This window comes from Pelobates fuscus, chromosome 1 (assembly GCF_036172605.1).
Source record: "Pelobates fuscus isolate aPelFus1 chromosome 1, aPelFus1.pri, whole genome shotgun sequence".
In the NCBI taxonomy this organism is placed as follows: Eukaryota; Metazoa; Chordata; class Amphibia; order Anura; family Pelobatidae; genus Pelobates; species Pelobates fuscus.
This window is the reverse complement of record NC_086317.1, coordinates 462473125-462492723: the sequence shown is the minus strand read 5'-3', so window position 1 is coordinate 462492723 and position 19599 is coordinate 462473125. Positions and strand designations below refer to the sequence as shown.

The following is a 19599-nucleotide window of genomic DNA, read 5'->3' as shown; positions in this document are numbered from 1 at the left end:
TCTCCCCCCGCGCCCCCCCAACCCGAGACATTATTCTGTAGCTTTTCTAATTCACCAGTCCTGGATAAGCTGTGGAAAGTGTTAAATATGGAAAGAGTATTGAAGGCAGAATGGCACTATTTTATGAGAATATATTTTCTATATTTATCTTTTTAAAACATGCCACTTTCACTGTACATAAAATACCAGTTGTACAAGAAAGGTGAGTCCAGAAATGTCTTACTTTGCTATTATTCAATTAAATGTTGAAGGTAAACAGGTTTATGCAAATATTACATTCTCCTCTATTTAAGCTTTTCAAATGATTTAATATTTTTGTACACTGCTCCAAAAGGTAAAGGGAACACAAAAATAACACATCCTGGATCTGAATGAATTAAATATTCTTCTGAAATACTTTGTTCTTTACATAGTTGAATGTGCTGATAACAAAATCGCCCAAAAATAAAAAAAATGGAAATCAAATTTTTCAACCCATGGAGGTCTCGATTTGGAGTCACACTCAAAATTAAAGTGGAAAAACACACTACAGGCTGATCCAACTTTGATGTAATGTCCTTAAAACAAGTCAAAATGAGGCTCAGTAGTGTGTGTGGCCTCCACGTGCCTGTATGACCTCCCTACAACGCCTGTGCATGCTCCTGATGAGGTGGCGGATGGTCTCCTGAGTGCTCTCCTCCCAGACCTGGACTAAAGCATCTGCCAACTCCTGGACAGTCTGTGGTGCAACGTGACATTGGTGGATGGAGCGAGACATGATGTCCCAGATGTGCTCAATTTGATTCAGGTCTAGGGAATGGGCGGGCCAGTCCATAGCATCAATGCCTTTTTCTTGCAGGAACTGCTGACACACTCCAGCCACATGAGGTCTAGCATTGTCTTGCATTAGGAGGAACCCAGGGCCAACCGCAGCAGCATATGGTCTCACAAGGGGTCTGAGGATCTCATCTTGGTACCTAATGGCAGTCAGGCTACCTCTGGCGAGCACATGGAGGGCTGTGCGGCCCAACCAAAGAAATGCCACCCCACACCATTACTGACCCACTGCCAATCCGGTCCTGTTGGAGGATGTTGCAGGCAGTAGAACATTCTCCACGGCGTCTCCAGACTCTGTCATGTCTGTCACATGTGCTCAGTGTGAACCTGCTTTCATCTGTGAAGAGCACAGGGCACCAGTGGCGAATTTACCAATCTTGGTGTTCTCTGGCAAATGCCAAACGTCCTGCACGCTGTAAGCAAAACCCCCACCTGTGGACGTCGGGCCTTCATACCGCCATCATGGAGTCTGTTTCTGACCGTTTGAGCAGACACATGCACATTTGTGGCCTGCTGGAGGTCATTTTGCAGGGCTCTGGCAGTGCTCCTCCTGTTCCTCCTTGCACAAAGGTAGCGATCCTGCTGCTGGGTTTTTGCCCTCCTACGGCCTCCTGATGTACTGGCCTGTCTCCTGGTAGTGCCTCCATGCTCTGGACACTACGCTGACAGACACAGCAAACCTTCTTGCCACAGCTCGCATTGATGTGCCATCCTGGATGAGCTGCACTACCTGAGCCACTTGTGTGGGTTGTAGACTCCGTCTCATGCTACCACTAGAGTGAAAGCACCTCCAGCATTTAAAAGTGACCAAAACATCAGCTAGGAAGCATAGGAACTGAGAAGTGGTCTGTGGTCACCACCTGCAGAACCACTGCTTTATTGGGTTTGTCTTGCTAATTGCCTATAATTTCCACCTGTTGTCTATCCCATTTGCACAACAGCATGTGAAATTGATTGTCACTCAGTGTTACTTCCTAAGTGGACAGTTTGATTTCACAGAAGTGTGATTGACTTGGAGTTACATTGTGTTGAGCAGTATATATATATATATAGAGAGAGAGAGAGACAGAGATTTTATATATTTTTTTAATTTCATTTGAAAATGTTGAATCATTTAAAAAAACATATCAAAAAAATATTCAGTTGAAGCCTAAGTAATTTACTCCTTTTTGGGTAAATTGGCCGAGCGACTAGGTTTCGTGGGTTTAGCAGATTTTCTCAGTTATGTTATTTACGCCTATTTATTCTGTACAGGAAATTAAAGCTCTAGTCTCAGGGCTTCAGGTAAGTCTGCTTTGAGAAGTCCTGCCATGTCTAATATCTGCTTTTCTTTTCAGTAGAAGAGGATATACCACTGGGCTGTAAGCTCACAAGAGCTGAGCCTTTATTCTTCCTAAGCTACTATGTATCAACACGTGTTACATTATATTTCATGTAATGTTTCCCATATGTCAACTTTCCAATACAATGTCACGTAACTTGACGGATCTTTTGGGGGGAAAAAAGTATTATACTTAAAAAATAAAAAACTATCACTGCTAAAAACTAAAAACAATGTAGTTGTGGTAGAACATTGTCAATTAATATTGCATAGCCCATATTTTGGACTACTTCTTGATTTTTTTAAGTTTTCTAAATTTTTTTTTGGGGGGGGGGGGGGGGGGTTTCTTAGAATTTGTGGTCTCCAGAATGGCACTACATTTCTTGGAGGCAAGGCTGGTGCACATGCAACCACTTCAGACCTCCAAATTATTATACCTACATTGGCTATATAGTTGAAAAGGTCAAAATAAAATGACATTATTTTTAAGGTGACACCAAGTCATGCTATCAGGTGCACGTTAATTCCTTTTTACTGTACGTGATTTCACTGTAGAGAAGTCTTCGGCATGTAGAGGAGCTACCTGAAATTAGCCTGTGAGATAGCTCCGAGGTTAGAGCTCCACTAATTGTACAGAGCTGCGGAATATGATGGCGCTTTAAAAATACCTGTAATAAATCAAATAAATAAATAAACCCGTATGATAATATTGCTGATTGGGTCAGTGGCTGGGTTTACTTGGCTAATCAACATTTTTAGATCAGTCTAAAAGGAGTATTATTAGGTTGGTAATGATATCTACATCATAAAATGTATTTTGGACACTAAATAAAAAAAAAAGATTTACATTTCCTGGTTAAATACTGTGATAGTGTTTTTTTTGTTTTGTTTTTGTTTGTTTTGTTTTTGAACATAGTATGTGTTTACCTGGTCCCTATTGCCAGGGAATGAATCGTTCTGGTTGGGCTAGCTGAGAATGCACGTGCAACACTAGCTAACCTGGTTATCATCTAAACCAGTAACTGTGTATTCTTCAAATTATATCTCAAAGTATCCTGGTAGGAGCAAAGGTCAGGACAAAGAAGTAGAAATATTCTTTCAGTTGATCTTTTTTTTTGGCTTAAAACTTTAAAATGTATTCTCAGTTCTCCGTAAATCTCAATTTAGCAAGTAGCCCTTTTGGAGTGGCGACTTGGGATCCTTGCTATGCGTTCCGCAATCTTATCAGTTTTGAATTAAACGCGTCAGAAAAATATACTGTGTTGAGCATAATAAACTGTATATATAATTTGAAGTTTCTTTCTCTAACCCAGATGTTATTTCAAATTTGTTTTAGGGATAATATTGTAAGCGTCTTAGTGCTACACTGCTCTTTGATCCTCCTCCCCATCATGCTCTCTCTTCACTTTTCAATTGTATAGAGCTGTCTCCTGTGACTTTCCCTAATGTAAACTGAAGCTTATAGAGCCATCAGGGTCTTTGTGTAAAGCATGTCTGAAGAATGTAAAGGGATCTTGAATGTTTTGAACGGTGTAGCAACAAATCATTCCGTATTTGAAGGGGAGAAAAAATAACATTCTCCCCCATTCGTAAAACAAAAATGCCATTTTTAACCATTATCCCCGATGCCTAAACTTTTTTTAGCATCTTCGTATACACAAATCCTCTCTTGATTTGAAATGTTTGCGTTTTCTTGTTTATACAACCTGTCAGTGAAAATGTAATAATGAACAGTCTCAAGCACCACGCAAGACTGGGGCTGATTAGATAAAACTACTTAATGGCTTTCCTGGAGAGGTTCTGTGAAGGGGTATGCAAATTTGTCCCTCCATAATGCACTGCGTTCATGTCTGTTTCCAACAAACCATTTTCTATTATATGGTTTCATTTTTAGGAACGCAAAACTTTTTGTTTTGTTAAAGCCATTATTTTTATTAAAGACTTGGATATTGTGGGAAATATTGTCCAAGGCTTTATCAGAGTCTATACAGATGTTTATATAGCAATTGGATGAATACTTGGAAAAACATTATATTCAAGGATATAATTCTTAATTTGTGGAGTAATAGCTTCTTGATCCAAGGAGAGATCTGATTGCCATTCTAAGGTCGAGAAGGAATGTTTTTCCTAGTTTGTTGCAAAATTGGAAGTTCTTCAAACTGGGTTTTTTTTTTTTTTTTGCCTTCTTTTAGATCAACTGCAAAAAACAGATGTTAGGCTCAACTTGATGGACGTCTCTTTTCAACTATGTAACTATTAAATGATACACCCAGTTGGACATACTGTTTTGAATGGTCGTAAATGTGTTTAGAATCTTTGAAAATGGGGCATGGGGAGATATGTTTAAACGGAATGGCTACCAGTAGGTTATGTAGTAACCCATCAGGGCAAGGAATAGTTCAACGGTTTCGCCTCCACTCCATAAAGTTAATTTCCCACTGTGCTCATTTGAAAATCTTGTATGGCATGTAGCATATAGAAATGTTGGCATTCATGGTTCCCTCAATGAACTGTGACTCCCCAGGGCCGGCAGCACTAATGCAGGTCCAGACCATGACACTCCCACCACCATGCTTGACTGTAGGCAAGACACACTTGTCTTTGTACTCCTCACCTGGTTGCTGCCACACACACTTGACACCATCTGAACCAAATAAGTTTATCTTGGTTTCATCGGACCACAGGACATGGTTCCAGTAATCCATGTCCTTAGTCTGCTTGTCTTTAAACTGTTTGCAGGCTTTCTTGTGCATCATCCTTAAAAGAGGCTTCCTTCAGGGATGACAGCCATGCAGTGTGCAGTGTATGGTTGAGCACTGGCAGGCTGTCCCCCCACCCCTTCAGCCTCTGCAACAATGCTGGCAGCACTCATACCAAATTTAACACACTTGCTCCCCATTCATATCTGAGACCTTGTAACACTAAGGAGTCACATGACATTGGGGAGGGAAATGGCTATATGGGCCCAATTTGGACATTTCCACTTAGGGGTGTACTCCCTTTTGTTGCCAACAGTTTAGACATTAATGGCTGTGTGTTTAGTTATTTTGAGGGGACAGCAAATTTACACTGTTATACAGGATGCACACTTACTACTTTACATTGTAGCAGAGTGTCATTTCTTCAGTGTTGTCACATGAAAAGATATAATAAAATATTTAAGAAATGTGTGGGGTTTACTTATTTTTGGGAGATACTGTATATGTATACACAATATATATAAACATATTGAGAAATAACAATAATAAATAGTCCTAGCAGAAAAAGTATTTCTTTTGGGAGAATAAAACCTTTTGAAGGTAGTGCTTTTTTGAGGTCAGTCTGTTATCCTCCTTAGTGTTCAAGTAGACAAAACTTTAGTGCAGATCCCCAATGGCTAAGGGCGCAATAACGACCATATGAGTGGGCATAAAGAAAACGAGCCCTGGTGTGTAAAGGACAGCGCCTTCAGAAAACCCCCAGCGGTAGGAAATGTCCTTGGCCCGTAGGATCAACGGTAGTGGCTGCAAGGTCTTACAACAAAGCGATAGTGCCTCTGGTGAGGTCCGGGAACAGCGATAGGGCAGACTCTTCAAACATCAGGGGAGTGTGTCCACGCACTGCTGCACAAATTGAGGTCTTGTCCTGTTGGGACTGGAACCTGATTATCAGGTCTGCAGTCGCCTCTGATGATGCTGACGCCAGTTTCGGCAGTCGGAACATGCCCTCAATCTTACTTGCTTTTGGCTTGTTTCGGTGGTAGTAACGTACTTGGCAGGAGGCGCACATAGTGTGGCAGGTCGGTCAAGTTCACCGAATCCGTGACTCCCCGCACTTTTAAAATGTAATGCTGTCGTTGATTTTCCAGAGCCTCGGTTCTGTCTGCTGTGGCTTTTTGTTTCTGTTGGAGTCCTGCCAATTTGTGTTCCACGGAGGTGAGCCTAGAGTCGTGTGTGCTTGTCATTGCCTCCAGGAAGGTTATCTTGGTAACGGCACCTTCTATGGCGTCTTTATAGTACTCCATGTCAGCCGCAATGTTCGCTCTCAGTTCGGAGAGCATGTCTTTAAGTTGGGCTGCTGTGACAGGGTCTCCGGTAGCCGGTGGCTTGGTTTTTGGCACTGCTGGCGTGGCAAACGAGAACCCCTCCTCAGGATCGTAGGAGAGATCTTCGGAAGAGTAAGAGGATCCCTCGTCTCCCGGCGCCATTTTGTCCCATTCAGGCTTTTGAGAGCCCTGCAGAAATTCTCCGATGTCTCGGGTGAAAAAGGGCCTTTGTCTGCCCGCTGTTTCTTGTTTTTCTGACCCATTGCACCCTTAGGCAGTAGAGTGACAGTTTGCTGTTGGGTCCTGGCTCTAATTCCGCCTTATTACTGCAATATTTTATAGCCTAAGCACGGAACTCGAGAGAATGCAACCGCACTGTTCTGCAGCTAGCTCTGCCCCCTCATAGCACCTGTTTTGACAGTGATCAATCTACCCAGCAGTGTTTTGTATTTTGCTCCTTTAAGTTCCATTAAGTCTTCCATCAGTCTTGGCATTTTCAAAAACAGTTCTACCCAAATGTATACAAAGTGGCTTTTCAGATCCTAGCACATTTGCCATTCCTTAGGGACTCTTTGAAAGGCCATGTAACCCCTCTCTTGCCGATATCATTTGGCAGATACTCTTGTTATTACTGCTTGATGTCATACCAGGTCATACACAGATGGGGTTATCCTGCGCACTGGCATGATGTTGCTATGTGGAGGACTAACATTTCTTCCTCACTATCATTACCATCGCAGGGTGTTTAACATTAGACATGAAAATTCCTTTTGTTATGAACTGCAGTTCATACAAATATAGGAAGTTTGGTTGTTTGTATGAACACTTGTACTCCAAGCCAAAATGTTCATTTTATTGGTAGATACAATTTATAAGTGGCCAAAAGAGGGGTAAAAAAAAGTGTGTATTTATATTCTGAATATATTTTGGAGTCCACTGGCCCATATTGTGCCCTTTTGGTTAATCTGATTTTGTTTTTCCAACTACTTTTTTCGTTAAGTAAAATTTTGGACGAAGTGGTTAAGCCAAAATAAACTTTTTCTTTTTTCCCACCCTTCACGGGTCTACTTTCCTACTATTCACTATTGGAAAATCTATCCAACATTGTAGACTGCGATGTGTCCAGTTCATAATCTGTAGAATTGTATTTCCAACAACTTTTATTTTAAAATTTAGTAGCAACCTTATATGTGCATTCATGTCCCTTCCTAACTTAGTCTTGTCTCAGTTGACCTTTGCGTGACCTTCCTGTCTCCTATCAGTCCATGATAGGTAAACATAGAAACATAGAATGTGACGGCAGATAAGAACCATTCGGCCCATCTAGTCTGCCCAATTTTTTTAATATACTTTATTTAGTCCCTGGCCTTATCTTATAGTTCGGACAGCCTTATGCCTATCCCACGCATGCTTAAACTCCTTTACTGTGTTAACCTCTACCACTTTTAGCTCCCTCTAGCATGTAAGCTCATTGAGCAGGGCCTTCAACCCCTCTGTTCCTGTGCTTCCATTTGTCTGGTTACAATTACTTGTCTCTTAGTCCACCCATTGTACAGCACTATGGAATTTGCTGGCGCTAAATAAATAATAAAATAATAATAGTAAAGACACCTTGTAATGTATGTTGTGATTATCTGCAGCAGATAGGGCAACTGGCTACATTGTGTGTGTGTGTGTGTGTGTGAGAATTCTGTGATAAGAACAGTCATAGGGTTTCTGTTGTTTTGATGAAAACCATGTTATACATATAATATACTGTGGACCTGGTGAAATGGCATGGAATTTGGCTCCTCACTCTGGGTTCATAATCTAAAAATTACCATTTCTAGATGTCTAAAATACCAACTATGTTTTTACTATTCCATTTCATGTTCATGCATTTATTTTTCAGATAGCAGCCATTTTACGGAGAAGGAAACTTGACTATTACATCCATAGACTGCTGCCCGAGCTCTTACGATCTACTTCTTTCTTAACCACTAATGGGAGTCTGTATATAGCTTTCTTCTGCATTTTGAGGTAAGTATTGGTACTTTCATCTGTGTGGGTTTTGTTTGGGGTGGGGGGTAGGGTTGTATTTTTAATTTAGTTTTTGAAATGAGAATTGCTTAATTGTCCAGTAATTTGTAAAATCACAGAATTCCGTAGCTGGAACACCGTTGAAATATGGAATAGAAAAGAGTGAGGGAGAGTGGATAGGTGAGTCTGTGAGTGCACTTGCCATGCTGTCTGCACCCCGTTATTGCTCTCATCCAGTAGCAGACTGCCTGTGCAGTTGTTCATGCGTCTGTGTGTGTATTCAGTGCTTATGGGTTGGGCGCACAACTTAAATTATAGCTGCTGTGCAACTAAAGCTTTGCCAGTTAATGTGTGGGCTTGGTTAGAGCAGTATTTAGTGGAGTGCCAGTGAACTGCAGTTCTCATCATGTCGTGTTCTGTGAGTGGCTGGGCATGATGAAAATTGTCTGTTGCTTTGGTAGCTGCAGGAAATTATAAATAATCGGCACAAGTTGAAATTAAACGAAGATTAATACAAATAAATATACCGTATAAGTCGAGTTTTTCAGCACATTTTTTGTACTGAAAAACCCCAACTCGACTTATACTCGAGTCAATGTCTGTATTATGGCAATTTACATTGCCATAATACAGACAATGGGGCTGTGTGCGTTTACTTACCTCTCCTGCAGCTCCTGTCAGCTCCCTCCTCCTCCGCGCCGGTCTGGTCAGCACCTCTGTCAGCTCCCAGTGGGGTCATAGTGTGGGGTCATAGTGCGGCTCTCGCGAGACTTACACTGGGACTTGCAGAGGGAGCTGACCGGACCGGCGCGGAGGAGGAGGGAGCTGACAGGAGCTGCAGGAGAGGTAAGCGCTCTCTGCCAGCCCCCTCCACTGAACTGCCAATGCCACTGGACCACCAGGTAATGAGAGCCCCCCTCCCTGCCATGTATCAAACAGGGAGGGGGGACGAAAAAAATAAATAATAATAAAATAAAAAATAATACAAAAAAAAAATTATTAAAATTATAAAAAAAAAAAAAAATTGTAAAAATGCCCACCCTCCACCAAGGCTCTGCAACACACACACACACTGCATTCATACACACACACTGCATTCATACACACACTGCATTCATACACACACTGCACTCATACACACACACTGCACTCATACACACACACTGCATTCATTATATACACACACGGTAAATAAATATTCAATTAATATAATTTTTTTAATATCTAATTTTATTTAGAAATTTACCAGTAGCTGCTGCATTTCCCACCCTAGTCTTATACTCGAGTCAATAAGTTTTCCCAGTTTTTTGGGGTAAAATTAGGGGCCTCAGCTTATACTCGAGTATATACGGTAATTGCAGCTTGTATCATGCGCTTATAGCACCAGGCTAAGCATGATGGTAACTGTGAAATTCTCTGTAGGCTACATGGATACTGCCACAATAAGAGATCCCAGAGATCACCAGCCATACATGTTAAGTTCCTTTAACTTTTCTTTGTAAGTTTTATCTTGCAATCCATGAACCAGTTTAGTGGGTGCAGTGGGGAATGGAGGCTATAGTGGATGCACGGGATATTAGGGGCTTTAATGGGGTGTCGGGCAGGGCCTTTAGTGGGGTGCTGGAGACAGATAGGGGCTATAGTGGGTGTAGGTGTTATTACAGGCTGTATGTAATGTGTGCAGGGGGTATTAGGGACTGTAGTAGGTGCAGGGACTGTGGTGGGTGCAGGGGGATAGGGACTGGGACTGTGGACAAGGAATATTAGGGGCACATGGTCAGCAACAATACTTGGTAGACTATGGTACTCAAACTATTCTCCACTGGTCTTAAGGAACCTAATGTGTACCAAGAAAATATTCCCCTTACATTACACCACCAGCTTGAATGATTGATGTGAAGGAGGATGGACACATGGAATTATGTTTACATGAAGTTCTGACCCCGTCATTGGTATGCCTCTGCAGTAATCATGATTAGTATCCTCCATTTCCTGTTATTTGCTGACACGAGAGGAACCTGCACAGCACTGTTAATGTCACCTTCCTGTTTGATTGAAGTAGTCTGACCAGGCCCCTCTGATCTTGCTTGTTTAAGCTATGGTTGTTATGGTACCAGGAGTTCCCTGCCTTCCCCATGTAAGTAATCTAAGTGTTTAGGAACGATTTTAATTCTTACCTGGGCCTACAGCCTCAAAGCGCTCTGAACCACCAGATTTATCTCAGACCAGAGCATTTATGGCTCCCATTGAGGCAGTGACAAGCGCCCAGCAGACTCCAGGTAAGAAGTTAAATCATTTGCAAATGGTTTGACTACTTACATTGGAGGGTTGGCACTGCGCCAGGAACTCTGCACCAAAGCTACTACAGCACACGGCACATTAACCAACAGGGTTATTCACTACGCTCCAACGTTTTGTAAATTAATTCTGAATGGCCAAACTGGTAGAACACCTGATTTGCAAAAATTCTCTAACTCAAATGCAGTCAAAGTTTTGGTTGTTCTTTCCATGACTTTGCCATTCAGATAACCGTTATATCCTGAAGAGGTCTAAAGTACTAAAAGTGGACAATCACCATGGAAACAAGTGGAACCAGCAGGCCCATTCCATTGGTGACTTCACTAGTTTCAGATCTTTAGAGAAAATTTCTGTTTTATACATAACCCACTATGTTTTACACCAATAATCATTGTCCGTTAAAGTTGCCTCAGTCACTTTATTCCCCATTGCAATGTTTTGATTTGAACAGCCAATTATTTTGACGATGGCTGTGTGCTTGTATCCATAGGGTTACTGTTTCATGATTAGGGACATGAGGATTGGTTTAAGGAGTACTCAAGATACCTCCCACTAGGGGCGTTCTCCCAATCTAATGATATCAAACATTTCAAGGACTTTCCTTTTTCTTTTGGACAAGTTGCTACCAGTGTGTATCTCCTGACTCTATTCCGTCCTAACCCCCTTTCCTACATACCCTAATATTTCCTTGCTTACGTGCTGCACCCCTTTATTTTAGAAACCTAATCCCCTCTATCCTTTCATCATTTTTACAGTCTATTTTTTCCCCATCTTTTACCACCCCCTCCTCATGCCTTCCAGGATGGTTTTCTGTTTCCAACATATCATAAGCTTCAGTTTAACATGTTTAATGATTTATTGTACGTTTTATTGACGATCCTTATGACTTATATGACTTCCCTACTCCAAGGACAGGTCAACATTAAGCACCCAATTCCCTGGTATGTTTGCATGTAGGATTTGCCCATGTAGGTTACAACATAAATGTGTGTACAATCGATCCAAACAGAATGAATACATTACACTAGATACTGTTTTATAACTTTTAATTTGTAATCTTTTGGTTTTGTGATTTTTCTAATGAGCATTGTATTTACCACGTTCCCATTTTTTGTTGTTGATGAGCCTTGTATTGACATGTGGATGCATGCTGTTAAAATAAAGAATTATCGGCAAGTTAAAAAAAAAAAAATGTCTCCTTACAAGTTGTTATACTTAAAAACATTGTGTTTGTATGAGACACATCTGTATAGCTCATTTTGCTGTAGGGAGAATAACTTTAAATGTATGCCTATCTAATCTATTGACTTTTCCCTTATTTACGATTCATACCTTTGGAAATAGAAATTCAGCTGATTGGCATTTGTGAAATCCTAAAATAATCAATTTCAGGACAGCATAGCAACATAGGAGCACCGTGAAGGCTTGGAAAGCAGTTATAAAATTCCTTTATAAAGTCTGTGGCAGTTTGTGTAATAAAAAGCAGCTGTTTGGGATTAAGATCTGCGAGTGTAAGAAACCTATATAGCGTGCTTGTACCTCTTCGAATTCTCCAGAACCATTACAGAGTCTACTCCTGCAGAGACGGCTCTGCACCTTAAATAACTCTTACCGTACAGAAATCCTTTAGGGTTGATAATGACAGGATCTCTTGAAAGCTAAACATGGAAGCTAGTGTGACAAGGTTTGTCAAATGCTCCCTTTAATGTCCGTCTACTTGAAATCGTTTTATTCTTTATTCCCGTATTCTTCCTTTTTACGTTTGCAGTACTTCTTGTTCCTGTAAGTTAAACTTGTGGTTTTCAATTTACGTACATGACTTGTAAAGCTACTTTACGGCACCATGGAAAATGTTACTGAACTAATTATACTTTTTGCTTTTTAATATTCTGGTGACCTCTGCTTACAAAAAAAACAAAGCAAAAAAAAAAAAGTCTGTTCTTAAAGTGATGTCTGCAGCTGGACCAGGTCCGATATCCTAAACCCACTCAATGAAGATCCCTCTCCCCTCAAAAAAAAATAAAAATATCCTTTCCTTTACATATATTGAGATAAAACAACCTCAGATTTCTGATGGTCCATTACCATTATTGTCTCCTTGTTCCTCCGAGCCAAGTGTCGATTGACATTGGAGTAACCATGTCCTACAATCATACTTGCAGTGGAGTTCAGCCTGTACAGCAGATCATGTTTGCTAAACTGTATCACTGTGAAATTCTCTATCTAGAATTTCATATTCCAGTGTTCATGCAATATACACAAATACGATTGTATTTATTTTAGGACCATAACAACCATACAGCCTTAATGAATGTAAAAGGGGACATGCATATGGATATTTTGCACAGATTTTTGACTTTTAAGTGGAAAAGCAATCAGATATTTTTGCCTGACATGGTATTGCTCTGATGTATTTGAGTAAGCCTACCTAGCGTTAAGCAGAGAACAAAAGTTTAGTTTAGTCGACCAAGATGAAAAGAATCCATAACAGAGTTAATACTGCTCCCCCTTCTTTCTCCCCCAATTACTGTCTTTTCATCTTTATTTCCACTGTGTAATCAAGGAAGGCTGGTACTGTAACCTTTCAGTTTCCTTTTGTTTTGCTGAAATGTTTCGATTACGCTGAAAGGATGTAGAAGTTGAATTGTACGGTGGTTGTCCCAGGTCCAAGAGGTACAGAAACATGATTACAGATGTCTGTTCAACAAAGAAGCATTGTTATGTGAGAAATGTCCCAAATCTTTAGTCAACGTAAACAGATTCAGTGTTAATACAGCCAGCTACATATGGTGATTTTAACCCATTCTGGTTTTGAGGATTTCGAAGTAGCAGAATACAGTTTTGGACCACTGCCTACTAGACTACAATTTTGGAGCACTGCCTATTGCAGCAAGTTGGGCACTTTCATGTTGACTCTGTCCCTTCTACTTCTTTTAGGACTGCAAAATCTGTTTGTACTTGTGTAAAACAATAATACACAAGATTGTATTTTTGTTTTTGTTTTGAAAATGGTAGCAATTATACAGAAAGACCACTAACTGCCTCTGTGAATATCTTGTGTAGGAAGCAGGTTGATGTCAACTAATAGATTGTCCTATCCCAGCACCCTTCTTTTATAATGGTGTTCACTGCAGAGGTAATAGATGTTGCTATGGGTCTCGATTATCTCCTGTTTCCTCATAAGGTGGTCTGAAATCAGAATGTATTTAAACAAAAATTGGGGGAATTTCAGCAGACATACATGTGTGGTACACAAGAGTGTGGCTAAGAAACAGGGAAGTGGTCGGTGCAGAAATGGGCTCACATATTTAAATTGTAATTTACAGTTTTTCTTGAATTACTTTTGTGACTCCTAGAAGTAGGACCTCCGATGAAAAATGGGGACAATTTGATGTCCTAAATTGGAACTGTTCAATTTATCTTCAATATTTGTAATATAGCATTATTGTAGTGGATCGGGAGTATAGTGTAGAATGTTGTTTTACCTTTGTAAAGTGTATCTTGACCACATGTCACATATTGGCTAGGATTACAAGATAACTTCGAATGTGCCTTACCTCAATGTATTGTTGACTTCTGTCACCCACCAATTCTGCAATTCCTAAAGTGAATGTAATGGGAATAATCCGTTTTGATTTGTATAGGTCATTGTGTTGTAATTGTTTCTTTCTTACAGGAAGATACTCGGACGGTTCTACTTTTGGACTCCTGGGTTTGGTGCTGCATTGCCAGCCTCTTATGTTGCTATTCTGATTGAAAGAAAGAGCAGGTAAACATCTATTTATCTTTGCTTTTAGTTTTCGACTTGCAGTGGTTCCATGCCTATTTTGAAGAACGCGATCAGGACTAGCCACAGCCGCTTTAAAGGGACACTATAATCACCAAAACCACTTTAGCCTAATGAAGTTTTGGTGTATAGATCATGTCCCTGCAGCCTCACTTCTCAATAATTCTCTGCCATTTAGGAGTTAAATCACTTTGTGTATGCAGCTCTAGTCACACCTCCCTACATGTGACTTACGCAGCCTTCCTAAACACTTCCTGTAAAGAGTCATCTAATGTTTACACTTCCTTTATTGCAAATTCTGTAGAACTTAAAATGTCCTGCTCTGTTAATAGTTTGCTAGACCCTGCAGGAACCTCCTCTGTGTGATTCAAGTCCAGGCTAAATCCGGCTTCTGGCTTTTCAGCTTTCGGAAGCATAGAGTGCTGCCGGGCAGGGGCACTGCTGATTGGCTGTGAGCGGTTAGCTATTCACTAAACTGGGTTGGAAAAGTACATTTCTTTCCAAGCCAGTTTTATGAATGGGGAGTCACTGATTGGCTGGGAGCGTCCGCTGACCACTCATTACTTTTTCATGCATTCAAGCCCATAGCCCTCTAAAAAAAAGGGGTCCATACAACCTCCCTATTAACTGTATGCTTTTAACTCACTTTTAGTCCATGCAATCAGAATGTTTTATTTGTGCAATGCAAATGACTCCAGTACCTGAGTGACAGGTGTGCGTAATGTGCAGTGTGTGTGATATGAGTAATGTGTAGTGTTCTGCTTTTTTTTCTGCGTACCCTCATCTAGAGTCTGAATCATAGGTACCTCTAGGTTTAAATGCAGAACTTGAATAATCCAATATTCTATAAAAACAGATTGTGCTAGTATATTTAACATCGAACATGATATAATTCTGTTATTTAGATGTTTGTATGTTTAGGTCATTTAATAAGAGTGGTATGGCCTTAACATATTTTATGTATTCTAAGATTTTATCCATAACTGGTGATAGGGTTATTTTCATTTTTATCATTAGTTACTCTTATTTCTAGGAACTAGTCGATATATACATTTTTATTGTTTGGATAATTACTCACTATTTTTTACTGTTTTCTCTTTTTTTATATTTATTAGAGGTATCTCTGTACAATCTGCATTTAGTGGTATATCAGTTAGATGTGCATTTCATTTACCTTGACAAGTATTAAGTTTAATTCATTTTTCTCCCCTTTACCAAGTGATAATTAGCATTTTGATTTGGAACATGGAATTTGATATGTGTATTTCTTTTTTTTGCAGCTTTTAGTCTGCTATATATTTTTTAAGACCTATTTTATCTCTATTGACACAGATCTTCAGCATAACAATAAATTATATATTTTTTTTTCGATGTGATGAATAAGTGGGTTATAAGATGTTTTTATTGTCTCGTACTTGCAAATGCTTTCAACAGAAATCCAAGTAGAGCAATGTATGCTATATTTGTGTTTTTACATTTATGAAACATGAAGGGAATTGTATCTGTATTTTAATGTACCCGAGGACTATTACTATTAATATAATAGGTAATGGAAAGTAAGGGTATATATAAGTGTTCCCCGAGTACTGCCGCCTCTTTATCCCGAGAGAGCCCACAGTTGGGGCGAAATACATTGATGAGGCTTCTGTACTTTTAGCAGTCACAAGATCATCAGCGGCAAGGAGTTAGAGCGTCTCTACGGACTTCACATAACAGACTCCGGCATTCAGGAAGAGACTGGGGAAACTAAGTATGCGGGTGGAGTGGTACTTGAAATCGATACATTGTATGGAATATAGAACCTGATCGCAAATTGGATACATTGAATATTGAGAACTGAACACCTGGTCCCCTGGCTATAAGTCAGTGCTGTCAAGGATATTCAGTACAATGAACTCGATACAGAGATTATTTTTAAATATTGGCTGTTAAGCGTTATCTTTGATTATCTTTTCAAGGGTATATTCACAAAGCGCTGCCATATTATTTTGTGTATTCTGAAACATAGGTGCTTATTCATAAAAGCAGTGCTCCCCAACCCTCTCCTCAAGGCACACCTACCAATCCAGATTTGACTGATTACCCAGGTGTGTATAAGGTTTAAAAAAAAACACACAAAAAAAACCCACCGTAGACTCTATAAAGTTTTTATTTTTCTAAATACCTTAGACACACCTGGGTAATCAGTAAATCCTGGACTGGCAGGTGTGCCTTGAGGAAAGGGTTGAGGAGCACTACACTAATGAATGGATTGTAGCGAATTGAAAATGGTTTTGGAAAATTTACGTTAAAATATCCAAGCTGGAATTTTATTATTTCTTTGTTCTTTTGTTTTCTTTGTTTGTTTTTAGCAGATAGGCCATTGTGACTTCCATTTTGCAGTTTGATTTTTCAGTTTGCTAGAGTTAACCATTCAAATAATAAAATCTTTCAATTCCAAAGGATCTCTTCCTATTGGGCCTCACAGAACATAGGAATAACATCGGAAACATAAACACTTGACCCAGACTATAATACATCTAAACTAGTCTTGGCTGAAAAATTAATTGCAAAACTCTCTTGCTTCTTCCAGACACTGACTTTCAGTAATTCCCTGTACAAGATTAAAAAAAAGAATGATTTCATGGGCCATAACTCCTGAGACTGGCGTTAGACGGAGTCTTGTGTAACATGAGGATTAAGGACCTCAGTGACCCCTTAAGCTCTGACTCTCTGAGTTCTAGAACACCACTAAGCAAGCACCTCCTTGAGTTATCAAAGGGTTAATCAATCCACTATTAACATCGATAACCTCTTGGAAAGCTTCATATTTTAATTAAGACCTGTCATCATGTTTGCATACTGTGTTCTTTTTTGGAGTAGTTACGGAATGTTTTCCACATGAGGTCAGGTTTCTGTGATGCCACATGGGATAAAGTGAGAGAGAAGCAATTTGCGTGGGTTCACAATGGAGTAGCTTACTCGGGTGTGCAGGGGTTAGTACTTCATTACAAGAAATATAAAGGATATTACAACGTGATTCACTGGAAATTAATGTGAATCTCGTTCTTTAAAACCTTTATAATTTCAAATGTCCAATATAGTATGGCCTATAAAACATTACTCTGCAACCTTTCTACGATGGGTCTCCGTGTCCTTTCTCAGCAGATTCCATGCCGACTAGTACTTGTTTAACTCAATGGGCAACTCTAACCCTTTTTACCATGTGTTTGTTTTTTTTATTTTAATTTATGATGCCCTTTTAGACACTAGTTACTTGGTATCCCTCCCTTACTTTTATTGAAAAAACTGTAAAATGAGCATGAATTTACTTGACATCTAGTATAGGGTGAAGTTCTTCTCAATTCTTTCCATGCCTTGTCCACCTTCACGCTTCTTATAGACGAGCATTTAATTGGACCGTTCTGACAAGCTTAAAGCGCATGCGTACACTTATTTTGAACTGAGGAGGGAAGGGATTGTGGGGGGTAAAGGGGGAAGGATCAAAACAAAAAAGTTTGAATGCTAGACAATGTAGGGAGGAATACAGGTGTCTACTTGCAGGCACACTCACATCTGTCGCCAGCGTGTAATGTGTGCTTACGAGAGACCTAATTGTGGAATTATCATTAGGCAGCCCGAGGTGCAACTAAACACCTGCACGAAAGTGCAGATTGCTTTGTATAGGCAACATTCCGAGCAGGAACGCTGCACATACGAAGTTCTTGCTCTATGACCCCTTCTAAAAGCAGAAGTGGTCAGTAAGGTTAGAGTTTATTTTTATACTCCACAGGACAATAAACTTTTCACAAAATGGAATATATGTGCACCAGGATCTATTATTCTTATTTCTCTGGATAATATACATGTATAGTCTGAAGTCTGAAGGCCTGTGAGCAGTATTGTAATATATGTTTTGCATTTCAAATTCTGCAAAGCATTTTCACAGATATTTCTCAGGTTTGCAAATAAATTACTGGTAAAATACACACGATTTTGACTTATTTTCTTGTGCAGTGCATTGTGTGCAGAACATAAGAACGTGTTTAAACCTTTTCAAATCTGTGTGTTTTGCTGGAAAATGCACTTTGACCACTTTTAGAAATGGTGTTTTTTTTTTTTTTCGTTTTCATTTTTCAATGGAGGACACCATGATAACATACAGAGTTATTCCATAACTCAGAATTTTAGCTAATTTAATTTAAATGGCAACATCAAGGCTTAAATAACCGACTTGGAGACATTCTCCATCTCTGTTCTAGGCACATCATGGCCTCCATTTTTGCAATTCAGGTGTCATCTGCTTAAACAGCGAGTTTGTTCAAAAACCCTGCTAGACTTCTTCAACTGTTTAGAGCTGTAGAGTAGTGTAGTGGGATTTACATTAGCTTTGAAAGGCTGCCATGTTTTTTGGAAGCACGGTTTGTTTTGCTCAAAATGTTAGAAAAATAAGTGAAAAAAAGATCATGGTCATATTTCTCATGGTTACTGCAAGGTTTTCTTTCACAAAATAATATTTCCAATGTGCTCGTAACTGATCTGAGCTTTTGGATTATCATTGTATGGTGCAGTGATGCCAGGGAGCCAGCTTTCAAGGGGCAATGCCGCCTGGAGCACCCATGAAGCTGAATGACCACTACTTGAAGTCCTATATTCACCCCTTTACTTTAACTAATCCATGCACGGACAGATCACCAGTGATGGTAAGAAGTGGAAAACCCTTATTTTTCCCTTTGAAAGTTTTATGTAACTGAATCACGGAACCAGTGACTTCCAAAGAAGGTGAGCAATAAGCATCAAATAAAACCACCCGTGGGAAGAGCTTGGCCTCCGATTCTTCAAATGTAAAATTTTCTCAGTGACTCATTTATCAATTGCAATATATAGCTAAATAAACGTTGTTCACTGATCAAGGCAGTTCCTTTTGGAACCATCTTGGTTATTCAGTAAACTACGCAGTTTTGTGAATTATATCTGAATTGTAAACCTGAGCACTGCAGCTGATTTGGAGAATCTATTGGCAATTTTTACCTAAAATTCCGAGTTTAGATACTGTTGATCAAATCCTCTCCCTGCTGCATCAGATTTAAGTTTCCATACTGCACGGAGATATGGTGAATCTGATGTCCCTAATTAAACAAATCCCGCAGTGCGACTATTCTACAGCATGTGGACCAAAGATGGACTGGATATGCGTTTGTTGAGAGTCCTGTTCCACCAGCCTGCATTGGGACGGTCATAACAACAAGTGATGGAATGTGATGAATTAACCGGTGTCTGCTGTAATGCGGGAGTGGTGTCTCATATAGCAGGCATCAGCAAACTCAGCTTTTTCCCATCTTCAAGAAAGTCCTT

At 39.8% G+C, this 19599-nt stretch overlaps 1 protein-coding gene across 2 annotated transcripts in view; it reads left to right on the top strand.

The window, feature by feature from the left end:
* The window catches only part of TMEM135 (transmembrane protein 135), a 262755-nt gene that overhangs the window by 22512 nt on the left and 220644 nt on the right, over positions 1-19599 (top strand). For both annotated transcript variants that reach the window (XR_010085239.1, XM_063430948.1), the window contains exons 2-3: positions 8053-8180; positions 14155-14247. Coding sequence is in view for 1 of the 2 variants with exons in the window: in XM_063430948.1 (XP_063287018.1) it covers positions 8053-8180; positions 14155-14247 (221 nt within the window). In the remaining variant the exon portion in view is untranslated. The remainder of the gene's footprint in view (positions 1-8052; positions 8181-14154; positions 14248-19599) is intronic.